Here is a 12,987-nt window from a genome sequence, read left to right as displayed (position 1 = left end):
TATGTTCCCTACAAAGACTTACCCTGTGCTTTTTGTCAGTGGAGAACTGTTCATTCATCCTTCCAGAGTGCTTAGGTATTTTTCCATGGGCTAAGTCATCTTTGGATTCCTTGTAATTAATCTAAGCATGAATGTACAAGGAACCAATTATATGAAAACAAGTTTTGTTTATTTAAATGTTATTGATAGGGAGAGTAGAGATTATGAAAAACAAAGAAGTAATTTCTCTTAATAATTTCTGTACATCAAAATGCCTGAATTTAAATTCTGAATTTTCCACTTTTCAGTTATCTGATCTTTTTACCCACCCTCTCAGCTTTAGTTTGCTCATGTGTAAACTGGAGATAATAACAACACCTACTTTGTGGAGAGCCATTCTGACACGTGATTGGGTGACTCCCTTTAAGGGCCTGAGGCGCTCTGGCTGTGTCGGAGCTTTCCCGACCCTTTCCTGATGAGAGAGCCCATCCATGTGGGGGTGTGCGTGACCACTGACCCCGGAGACCCAATCACTGACCCTGACCTTGGAGTGCAGCCTCCCCTCAACCTTCATTGGATGGAATTCTCCCCTGAATCTCTTGTTCCCCAAATAAAAAGCTACTCCCAGGCGTGTTTGCTCTCTCTCTCTCCTGCTAGCCCAGAGTAATCCTCGCTGCCCTGCTGGGCGGCTGGAGGCGGGAACCAGGGAGGCGAGCCATCTCGGACCTAGCAATAGAAATAAGGTAACTGGTTTGTGTGTTTTATTTCGATCTCTTCTAACTAACTTAATGCCTAGAACCTCATTAATGAAACCACTGCGCAGGCCGCGTGGTAGACTACTTCATGATGTTGTCTTTAAATGAACTGATTATTGGAAAACATTAAAGACATTACCCAATATTTGTAAACACTCACTAGAGTTACCTGCTATTATTATTATTTTCATTATCAATACTGTTATATTGATTACTAATAAGATTATACTATAGTACATTAACTTATTTTTTAACCTAATTAATAGCACAAAGTATAACTTATACACTTTTTTGAGTACATATTTACTTAATATAAAAATCTTGCATGTTCTAGAACATTTATTTAATCAGAAGTTTCAAAGTTTTAAGAAGTTTAAAAGTGACTGAACCACTTGTAAGATTTCCTGAGAAATGATAAAGGAAATGCTAATGAGACATTAGAGGAGAGATCAAATAGACTAGGAGAGCAAAAGGAATCTCTTCTGTAATGCAGAAAGAGAACTTTGAATGAAGCAAAATAACCATTTGGAAATGAGAAAAGTAAGTGAAACACCATGGACCTGATCAAATAAGTGTTCTGCTTGTGGAAGATTGACCAGCAGACACAAAAATGAAAGAGCATAACATAGGAAATGTATGTTACTACCATGAGCAGTGTACAGCAAGACATGGGGAACATGAGTTAAATAGATTGAATTCCTACACCAAATACTACCATTAATGGAAACATTTCATACAATCCATCATCTCAATTATTGCATTTTTTTTTTCTTCTACCGGTGCTTTTGATTGAACCCCTGCATGAGATGCATGCATTCTGCCTTGGAGGTACACTCCCAGCCCCAATTTCAACTGTGAAAACCACAAAAAGAGGATGCATGAGAAATAGAATAGTAAGAAAATATGCATGAGTATAATTTCAGAATGGCTTCATCACAGTGGGAACCAAGGTTAAAGTACCCTCATTCTTCAGAGACAAACAAATGTTATATGTGCCTCTATGAAGAGTTCAGTCATTGGACTTCATAAACATTAAATCTGAGAATTAGATTGCTAATTTTTAATAACAGACTATGTTGCAGTGTTTTTTAAAGCTATTTATGACAATTTTAAACTGTATGTTCTAAAAACTCAGAACCATTTTCTTAAACATTTAGATCCCTTTCAAGGATATTCCTTTCTTTATAGGTAATATTTGATTTGTCCCGTTCCTCAGGATTAATTCCAGGTCTGAAAATGACAAACTATATTGGATTAATTTTGTGAAACATTGTTTTATATAGTTTTCATTGAAAGGAACCAGAAATCTTTTGTTTTTCTTTTTTAAACTAAAATTCATCTTAAATCTAAAGCAAATATACAAAAAGTTGGTTTGAGCCATTTTATTTTCATTGTTGGTAACTTTTGATTCTAATGTCATGTAAGATAGACAAGGCAAAGATTTGGGAAATTGTTCTTAATGATCTCTGTCTGTTTTGCTGTGCTGCCCCAGTATGTTCTGATGCTGCCTCTGTGTCTTGGTTTACTATTGGTTAGTTGTGTGTGCTGTGAGGGCAAACTTAATTCCAAGAAGGAAAATATTAACTGGTAATATTAAATGCAAATTGTGCTCATAGCTTCAGTAAAGAAAGCTTGACATCTGTTATTGTAAATAGCCTCTGAGACCTTTTGTTTACTATTATGGATTAGCTCATACTTTAGAAGCCACTTTTCTTCATCTTTGTCATCTATTCACTGTTTCCTTAAGAGATTATTTTGAAACCTCAGAATTATATAAGCTTACTTTTAAAACATTGGTTTTCTTTGTCTATATGAATAGTATGATTATTTTATAATATTTGTAGTGGTCAAGAGCTCTGATTTTAAATAAAACTTATTTCTTAAATGTTATTTATTCATGTGGACATTTCCTAAACTTCTTTTGTCTTATATTTTAAGTAATCTATTATTGACTTTATAACTTTTTTAACAAATTAAAAGGTTAAAAACTGTGACACTCAATTTTTTAATAATAAATTTTCTTATGAGGTTTTAAAAAATGTTATGTTTCTAGATTGTACCTTTTATATATTATAATTTTGTCCTTTGGAGGCATTTAATATACTCTCTTTTAGTCTCTGTAGAAATGCTGGAAAAGAATTTGAAGCAGATGGGAAGGCAGCTTCAACAGCTTGAGAAAGATTTGGAAACCTTTCCCCCTCCTGAGGACATGCATGACAAGTTTGTGACAAAGATGTCCATATCCTTTTGATATCTAAATAAATTTAAGTCACTATCAAGTAGAAGTACAATTTTTTTTTTAATGTTTTAAATGTCTTTATATAACCAAAGATCATTCTGAAGTGTCAAATTGTAGATGTTTAACCTTTGCCTTCTTTTAGGAAAATTTAAGTGTTCATCATGAGTAACACACCATGTATTTCTATTGATTTTTTTCCCCTTTCTTTTTATCTACTTGGATAACACTATATTCTCCCATCTTCCCCCCATTCATTTGCCTTACTTTCTTGTGATGTTTATGATAAAGAATATTGAAACTCAAGAGAAGTTTGAGGGTAAAGCTATGATGAGATTTAGGTACTGTAGACATATTTCAGAAAACAGATATAGCCTGTATAAACTCATGGTGTGACTAGTCAGCTTCAAGGGTTGATATATATTAGAAATTAACTCTTGATCCACAAAATTTAATACTTCATTTCAAAATACTGCACAGTCCAAGATCAAAATGAAGTTTGTCACAATCACTACTTAGGTTTATATTTTCTTCACCCATGCTAAATATGGCAGACACCATGGCAGATATATAAATTAATGAGACTGATTTCTTGCTTGATTTAAGGCTTTCTTTGCTTTCAGGTATCTTTGTTATCACTAATTTTGTAGCTTAATCGCTAATGAGTAACTGAAGTAATGAACTCTTTTTTTATTTCCTGAAACTAAAGTTGAATCACTTTGCAAACCATTATATGAAATTAAGACACTGATATCTTTTGTGTTGTAATGAAATATTATTACAATGAATTATTAAAATCCCATATGGGCTTGTGAATTCTATATGAAAGTGTAACCAACTTCTAAAATGAGTTCTGATAAATTGACACTCCTAATATTTTATTTTAAACTGAAGTACTTGAAATAAGATGACTACTTTTCCTCTTTCTACTACTTCTCCCTTGAGATTTAGTGAATCACAAAATTATTATTTGGCTTGTCATAGATTATATTGTATATGCTTTCAGCTTAATTGTGAATTACTTCCATTTTAGCTTCCTTCACTGTCTTTGTTGGGAATTATCATAAAATGCACTCCAGCAACAATCAATTTAGACTAATGTGGTTTGTTTCCTTTCATGTTTCTTACCCATTCCATTCCTTGTTTAGGGATCATGCCTTTATCACTATAGTGAGTAAAGCTCTCATTTTTTGTTTTCTTTTTTAAACTAAAGTCTGTATTTATCCATCGAGAATACATTTTTGCACTACCTTCTCTTTCGTCAAAGATTGCTTTTTTAAAATAAATGTTATCGCAGTTTTAACAGTTTCATCATTCTTCCCTTCCCCTCCCCTCTCCAATCATCTTGTAATGTTAAAATACTCATATGTGAGTTTATCATTATGTCATTAAGTATTGTTAATTGAAATGCTTTTTTGTGTGTGTGTGCCCTATGGGTAGAAACCATTTTAGTAAGGATTTCCACTCTAACTTCTAGTAATATGCTGTGAGTGCGCTAATTATGGAGCCTAGGCTTCTCTGCCTAACAAGAATGCCTGAGCTGGGAGTAAAGGTGGTAGGATCCTGCTCAGCAGACCATCTCAGGACATATTCATACTTGTATTCATGTGACATAATAAGCTGAATGATGTCGGCTTCTTGAAAGGTATGAAGCTCATAAAAAGCAACCAGCAGGAAATCAGAAACAGGAAGGATGATGCTTTGTTGGAAACAATTTTTCATTCTGAGTACAATTATCCTCCATGGACAAGAAAGCTACTATATCCTGTCGCTAAATATCACAACCTAGAAGCCTCTAATGAACTGATTAGCATTCATGTATCTCTTGGAAGTCAGATATATGAACAGTTGGTGCACTTTGCTATTGACAAAGCTTATAATCATAAATATTCTTTGCTGAGATTAGATTGCACTAGTTTGCTTTTCATCTTAGTAAGACACACTAGTTTTGAAGTAATTAAATTCATTCATTGCAAGACTTTGTTTACTTTAATTAGGACTGACAACAAGTCAGATTTTGAATATTAAATGCTTTTATACAGATCTTATTAAAATGGCAAATTGTGAGCCTCTAAGATCTTAGAAAATGGAAGCGTTTGGAAGCTAAAATGCACAATAAATAAAAATGTATTAAGTTTAAGTTCTTAACACTCAAACTTTATGTTTTATGTTTAAATGTTTATTAGTTGAGGTACATGTCAAATGTTTGGTTCATCAACCAATTCAAAAGAATATATGCATTATTTAATTTGTTAAATATGAGTCTTTAGAAGTACATATTTACTTTAAATAATCATGATTTCCTGAACTATTAAATAATCTGTTACATGAATTGTTTTCCATTATAAATGTAGAATTTTGTTATGAAATTTCACTAATAGCTGTCAATTTACAGTATATTGTGTTTTTATTATTCTAGTGCATGCTCTTTGTTAACATCTACTTTGTAACATGAAAATACGAATTTAGTACTTCCTTTAAAAGTCATGCACAATTATTTCATATATCATTGGATTTTTCATAATAATTATTATTTTCCAGTTGCTAAGCCTGGTCAGAACTATAATTAGTATTGAATAGTTCCACAGTAAATATTTACTTGAAAAATGTGGAATACAAATTTGAGGTAGGATCAACATTGTTGTTATATACAAGCTATTGTATGTGTAGTACATACTTATTAAATTCTTACCAGTGAGAAACTAAGAAAATGCAATGATTTATGTCATGTAGTCCCTGTTCCTTTCTTTAGACCTTTAAATTCTTTAATATTTCTTATTTTTAGGAAAATAACAAATAGATCTTAGAGCATGCCCTTGATAGTCTCCTTCCAAAGGCACTCGCTTTTCTATTTTCTTTCTACCCCCTCTCCTGAGTCTGAGGAAAAAAAAACAAACAATCATTTTGTTAAACATTAATATATTTTTTATTTATCACCACTTATATGACAAGTTACCTGATTCATTCCTGTGTTATATTTTTAAAATTTCTTCATCTAAATCCCCCTTTATTTTCATACTTTTCTTTATTGTTGTTCCACTGTACAGGAATATTTTAGGTACCTCTTAAATTATGGGGTAGATGCTAAAACCATCCCCGTAAACTCATTGAAAGACTGATATATCATGTATCTGTGTTCTATACTACAGAAAGTACAGCATTTTCAGGTAAAGGAAATTAGAACATTTTTTCTTTAGTTGAATTACATCTAGAACGTAAAATATAAGATTGCAATGGATGAAATGTAAACCTGTGTAATGTATGATCACGATCCAGTTGAAGCAGTGGAAAAAGGGGTAATTAAGTGAATTATTGTAGCAAATTTTTCTTCTCTTTGAGTTAGTCTTCTGTCTCCTTCCCTTCTTCTTTTCTTTTCTCTTTGTCACTTAACCCATTCTCAACAAACTTTTAAGATTCAGGTTAAATAGCCTGCTTTTTTTCCTCTATGAATCCTCTAATTTGTAATTATCTTTTCATTTCCTCAATCTTATTCCATTTATATGAGAATGGTATACCACTTAGTGCTGGCTGCTCTTCTACCATCATGCCTTGTTGTTTTAATCAGTTTAGCCAAGATTTTCTTCACTACCCAAATCAAGTTAACCTCTCTGATTTGTATGACATCATAAAGTTTTATTTTCTTCCTTATACTTAGACTATGTGAAAATCTCATTTACTTATTATTTGCTTTCACAATCTGAGATGTATGTTTCACAACTTTGGGTACTGTACCCTCTAGAAGAGTGTTTGAAGTGCTGTGAACTTTGGGAATACTGACTGAAGGACTGACTCGATCCTAGGACAGTGTAGCCAAATTATTAAACACAAGGGACTGATTGAAGCTGGTCCTTGGAAGACTTATTATTGCAGATGGCAGAAATACAATAATGAAAATATAACCAGAGAATAAATGTGAAATATATGTCTGGTAGATAGTTTGGGAGTATGTACCACTGGCAGACCAGAAGAGAATTACTAAATCTGAGTCATGCTAAACATTAAAATACTTGTATTTCAATCCATATGAACATAGTAGTCATATGTTTTTCAAATGGGAAGATTACACTGATTCACTTAGAAATGAATGAGAATTTGTCCTGAATTTCATTTAAGGTCAAGAAAAAAATAGATTTCATAAAACATCATGCAGTTAGAATGTAAATATTTTTGCATGACTTTATTCAAAAGTATATTTTGTTGAGTATCTTACAATGTTTTCTAAAGTTCTTTGCATATATAGAATTTTATTCTGGGAAAAAGGTAATTAAAGCCTAGCTATTGCTGACATGAATGTTACATTTATTTAGAGTTTAGCAGCTTCACTTATTTTTCTTTTAGATGATGATGATTTTTTATCTGGATCTTTTACCATCCCTTAATGAGAGTAGCCCTTCAGTACTGACATAGTGTGCCTCATTCGTGTAACCAGTTATTCCATCCTATCAGACAGTCATTTTAAACTTCCAAGGATTAATTTGGCTATTTCCAAAATTGTTTCAGTTTAATCACGATTTTGCCATTCTTGTGGGTAATTCCAGTTACTCAAAGCCCCACTTCATTTTCTTTGGCAGCAAATTGCTTTATATGTAATAATGATAAGAAAATTAACTTTAAAAGCTCTCTAGCTGTTAGAACAAAACCATGTCATTTCCATGCTTCTGGCTCTCAGTCATCTTTTTCATCACATCTTTTAATAAAATTGTTCTGTTTTATAAATCTGCACAGACATTTCTGATGTTTCATTACTTATGATTATTACCTGAAAATCTAAAAAAAGGTGTTTGCTTTATTTTCATTTGTTTACCAGATTCTCAAGAATAAAATTATCAGTATTTGTGAAGTACCTATTCTTAAAACGCAAAACCTTATAAGCAGTGATAGGGGCAGCAAAGGAGTAGTTATAGAATCATCTAATCATAGATGTTCTCCAAAATAATGTCATTAACCTATTTTCTAGGGTAGATAATCTTTAGTAATTCTGTTAGCTCTTTACATCCAAATTATGTGTGTGCCTATGCATGAATATGTGCAATTTTATGAGTAAGGCATTCCATGGATTTTTGTTAAGTAATTTTGGTGGGCATTTGTTTCCTTTCTCCTCAAAGAGGAAGAATAATAATATGTAATTAGAACCAATGTCATTGCAGATGACTAAATGAAGTTAGATAGAGTCTAGAGAATGAACAGAAAGTAAGAGGTGACCACACTTGTTAGAAATGTGGTGAGAACAAAGCCCCACTAAAGAATTAAGATTAGAAAGGAAAACTCACAACTTAATTATAGATCTAGCAGTAAAAATATGCCAGAAAAATTTCCGGGTAAGTGCTGTGGTCTACTGGTACAAATGGCTACTCAAACCTGTGGAGATTAGAGGAATGTATCATGGGAGAGAAAGAACTGAAGAAATTCTTCATTGGTAAGTTTCAACAAGAAACCTTTTCTTTTAGGTAGGAATTAAGATTATATAAATAATGCATGTTTTCAATTTGGGACATAAATAATTTTAGGTGAGAGCTTATTGATTATGTAAAACCATTTATAAATCAGTGTTGAGTTCTGAATGATTATTTCTGAATGTTTATTTCACGTTACAGATGAATAACTATATATTCTATTTAATAATAGTTTCTGCATGCATTTCAAATGTGATTTTTATTTACATAAATCCACTTTACCTATAATATTTCATGAATATTGATATTACATATGGAAACCTGTTTTATGTGATTCTGTTTTATGATCTCTTGCAATTTTGTGGTTTGACTAATTATACAAAATGTTTTGTTACTTATCCAAGAATTGCAGAGTGATATCATAAGTAAATGTACCAGTTACCGACAGTATTAAAATCTACACTAGAAAGTGTAGAGAGGCATGTTGCTATTTGAATGAACATAAAAGCTGAGTCACATATAGATCTTAAGGTCATTAAAAAGACCAGCTCTTGCCTTAGAATCCAGGTTCCCTGCCTTCTAGCCACTTTTCCTTCTGAAATACTACATATACTACTCAGCACAGCTTAGTATGAAAAGAAACAGAAATAGAAGGGAAACAGATCCCCTGGGGATCCACTGGCAGGGATTACAGAGTTGAGCTGTGACTGACTGGCTGCCTCAGGGCCTCTGGGGAGGTCAGGCTCTGATTTTTAGAATTGTTTCTTGTGTCCTGGATTCATTCCCTACCTGGCAGCAGCAAGGTCTCTCTTTTTTTATTGATTCTTTTATTCCGTTCCTCAAAATAAAGGGCTTGCCTCAGTTTCCTTATTTTGTTCTCTACTGGGAAGAACTTTTTTTTAGTTGTGAGAATTTTTTTTTTCAGATATAATCATTCTATTTTAGGTTTCTTACTCATAGCTTGAATTCATTTAACTTAATTCAGTTTAAATTTTGCTAAGGTGTGTTTATACATGTACATTAGTCAAAGATACTAACATGACTTCTGTGAATTTAACTCTGTATGTTCTGTTTCTTTGTCCCAATTTCAAGGAACCATAGGAAGTTATAACTAATCCTCTAAGAACAGTCTTTCAGAATATGGTATCAAGATCTTATATCTGATTGCATCAGCAATTTGTTGCACAGTGAAGGAAATGCCATGGTTTTGTTAAAACATATATTCAACTATCAATGACTATCAAATTGAATTAATGACTAATGCCACTAAGTGCCTAGTCACATTTCTAAGAACCTTGCTAGTATTGACTCATTTACTCTTCACAGCAACTTTATGAGTTTGGTGGTATTATTGTTATTCCATCCTACAGATGGGGAAATCAAGGCAGAATGAGGGGAAGACTTTTCCACAGGTACACTGCTACCAGGTATAGGAGGTATGAATTGACCCCAACTTGTCCAACTTCATTGCTGTACTCAATGGGGTCGATTGTTGATTTTAATATCATTCCAGTTACTCAATTTCAACTGCCAAGCTATAATTTCATGTAATAGATTATTAGTTGAGTAAATTGGAATTTTTTAAAACTGAGTTATAAAATAGAAGTGTTAAATATAAAAGTATTTGAGTTTTCTGATATTTTGCCAAAGTTAATTAGAAATTAAATTTAAATGTTTTTTCTATATCATCTAGACTGTCTTTGTAAAGATGACTGTTAAGGTAATCATGGAATTTTGTTTTCTTTTTTTTTTTTTTTTTTTTCAGAGTAGAAATTAGAAGTTTATTAAAGGACAGCAGAAAAGACTTCTCCCAGAGGAAGAAGGGGACCCAAGAGGTGGAATCCCAGTCATGGAATTTTGTAGAGGAAGTAATGGTGACTAAAAATTAGACTGAAATTTTGGAGTGTATTTTCATGCCTAAAGCTTCAGTTTGTAAATTACAAAATACCTTAACTATAATGTACAGCTTTGTTATCACTGCAAAAGAACAATATGGAAAACTTTCAAAGTTACTTGAAAACATGGAAAAATTGTACCAGAGTATAATGGTATATTATGCCATTGATATGAAGAAGGTGTCTGTGGAAGACTTTTTTACTGACTTAAATAACTTCAGGACTACATTCATGGTATGGCAAAAATTTTAATTGTTTTTTTAAGTATTTTTCTCTATACTATCTCATCTGTTATTTCATTATTTCATTCTACTCATTGTTATCTGTAACAAGTAGCAAACATGGAACATTCTGATGTTGAGTGTTGCCTTTAAAATTTCAGATTTTAAATCTATTGAAAAATATGTGGTTTGTTCTCTTTTTGGCCTTTCCAACATTAAGCTTTAATCAGCAATTGTGATTGAAAAAGTGACAAATTCTGAAGTTTTTCATAAAGGCTCCCTCCTGGCTGATTACAGAACTCTTTTGTAATAAGTTTTTGGCTATGAATTTGTTTCTTTATACTTAAGATCGATTTGTATTTTTGTGGTATAATTTTACCAAATTCCATGCAGCTCTTATGAAGCTTTTTTCCTTTTCTTTTCTTAATGCATTGTACAATAAGCTACCTGTGATTTTCCTTTGAATAGATTTTACATTCCTAGGGTTTCCTTCAGATAATTTAATAGGGAGGTCAGGTCTTTGATGTGGAATCCTTTCATTTAGGCATTAAAAAGATCTTTTGAAAAGTATTAGCTGATTAGATGAGGTGGGGGGGGGAACCACACACATAATAAATTGAGAAGGCATTGTTGCCTCCCTAGGGAAACTGGTGATATACTTCTACAAGGAAAAAATTGTTATTCTTAATAAATGGGTAAGTCATTTCTATATTTCAGCAAATGTTTGTAAGGATTAAAAAGTTTGGAGGCATAAAGAAAAAGAAGATTGAATTTTAAAGAACTGGTTCTTATAAATCTTAGGAAAACTTTATTGCTGACTTTCCTGGACTTGGTTATAAACACTTAATAAAGATTACATAGTCTTATAATAAAAACCCATAATTTCAAAGAAAAACCAGTCTACATATTTACTCACAGCTCCAGTTTATTTTCTCCACAAATTCAAAGTGATTCTTTAAATTAGGTTTTTCACCATAAGATGTGAATTTTGTGGTTAGATTTATATATATTATGATGTATCTATGTCATATTCTGTACAACATATTGTTTTAAATTTTATGTTTTCTGAGGCAGCATAGCTTGGTGGAAGCAGTTCAAAAATCTCTGTAGTCTGAGAGAGCTAGATTTGAATTCCACCCCAATAATGTGGCTATGAACACTCATTTAACCTTCCCAAGCCTCAGTTTCCATATTTTTAAAAGAAATGTTAATCTTCTTCCTTGAAAGACTGTATAATTGTTAAGTGAAATGATATATCAAAATAGTTTCTGGCAATCTTAGTTGCTCAATAAATTATCATGCAAGAAAAGGTTATTTCAAAGGGTGCTGGGTGCTCATATAACTTCTTATTCCAAGAAAAGTCTAGCTCTTGACTGTCTTCTGAGAGAGTACCTCTAAGCCCTGGAATCTCGTGCCCAATAAGGGTTTATTTATACACCTAGAGTCTGAGATCAACCTAGATGGACTCTGCTAACAGGTGAACACCAATTTTTGATCATGCAGTGCCCTGGACTACACTGTATCATTGTTGGTCTCTTGGGGGCCTGGAGACTGAGTAGCTCAGATCCATCATACAGGCAATTTATTAAGTCCTTGACATCAGGGCTCAGGTGAGATTCCCTCTTTGGCAGTACTTCCTTTGTGCATGTTGTCACATATTATTCCTAGGATAATAAGCCCTGTTGGATTCTACTGGGAGGAGACAACTGGAAGTTGCACCTGCTTTAGCCAGGACTCTGCCCTATATAGCTTTTTCCTTTATTGATTTTTTAATAGTTATTTTTTAGTTGTAGTTGGACACAATACTTTATTTTATTTATTTTTATGGTGCTGAGGATTGAACCCAGTGCCTCGCACATCCTAGGCAAGCACTCTACTGCTGAGCCACAACCCCAGCCTCCTCCTTTATTGATTTTAATCTTGTGTTTCACTTAATAAACTATAACAGGAGTATAATGCCTTTTTCTGAGTTCTGTGGATCTATCTAGCAAATTATCATACCTGGGGGTGATCTTGGGGGAATCCCTGACAATTACAGGATAAAATGGATATATGATAATAATAATACACTTCACATATGATTTTCTCTGAATGCATGATTGTCTATGGTCCATTCTTCTAAATTCTTTACATGTATCATCTCAGTCAAACATCTCAGTGATTCTAAAATTTTTAGCTTTCACCATCCTTGTGTAGCAGATGAGGAAACTGAGACAGAAATAGAACATATCTAGCTCAGTGTCCTACTGCTATAAAATGATGCAATTAGAATTTGAACTCATGTATTCTTCCACAAGAGTCTTCACTCAAACTGAATGGCTCTGCCTTCTGTATTCTGTAGTTTGTGTTCCACTTTAGAAATAAGAATACTGGCATTTTGGGAATTTCCTAATTATATGAAACTGATGTTGCCTATAGGTTACTGAATTGGGATTTGAATCCAAGTCTAATTCCAAAACTTCTCAAGTTTTAAAAAGATTACGGGGCTTTATGGCATTGTATGGATAA

General features: G+C 32.8%; 1 protein-coding gene and 1 long non-coding RNA gene across 5 annotated transcripts in view; both read left to right on the top strand.

The window, feature by feature from the left end:
* Positions 1-12,987, top strand: part of LOC308654458 — a 1,408,498-nt gene that overhangs the window by 1,094,041 nt on the left and 301,470 nt on the right. The gene's annotated exons all lie outside the window — the stretch shown is intronic.
* Positions 1-12,987, top strand: part of DIAPH3 (diaphanous related formin 3) — a gene marked incomplete at its 3' end in the record, with an annotated part of 478,285 nt that overhangs the window by 302,012 nt on the left and 163,286 nt on the right. For all 4 annotated transcript variants that reach the window (XM_081278663.1, XM_081278662.1, XM_081278661.1 and 1 more), the window contains 2 exons: positions 2,849-2,975; positions 10,330-10,492. In XM_081278663.1, coding sequence (XP_081134789.1) covers positions 2,849-2,975; positions 10,330-10,492 — 290 coding nt within the window. The remainder of the gene's footprint in view (positions 1-2,848; positions 2,976-10,329; positions 10,493-12,987) is intronic.

The sequence above is a fragment of the Spermophilus citellus genome (genome assembly GCF_964194105.1).
Source record: "Spermophilus citellus genome assembly, chromosome: 1".
NCBI classification, from domain to species: Eukaryota; Metazoa; Chordata; class Mammalia; order Rodentia; family Sciuridae; genus Spermophilus; species Spermophilus citellus.
The sequence above is the reverse complement of the archived record's forward strand: the minus strand, read 5'-3'. Positions and strand labels throughout refer to the sequence as shown.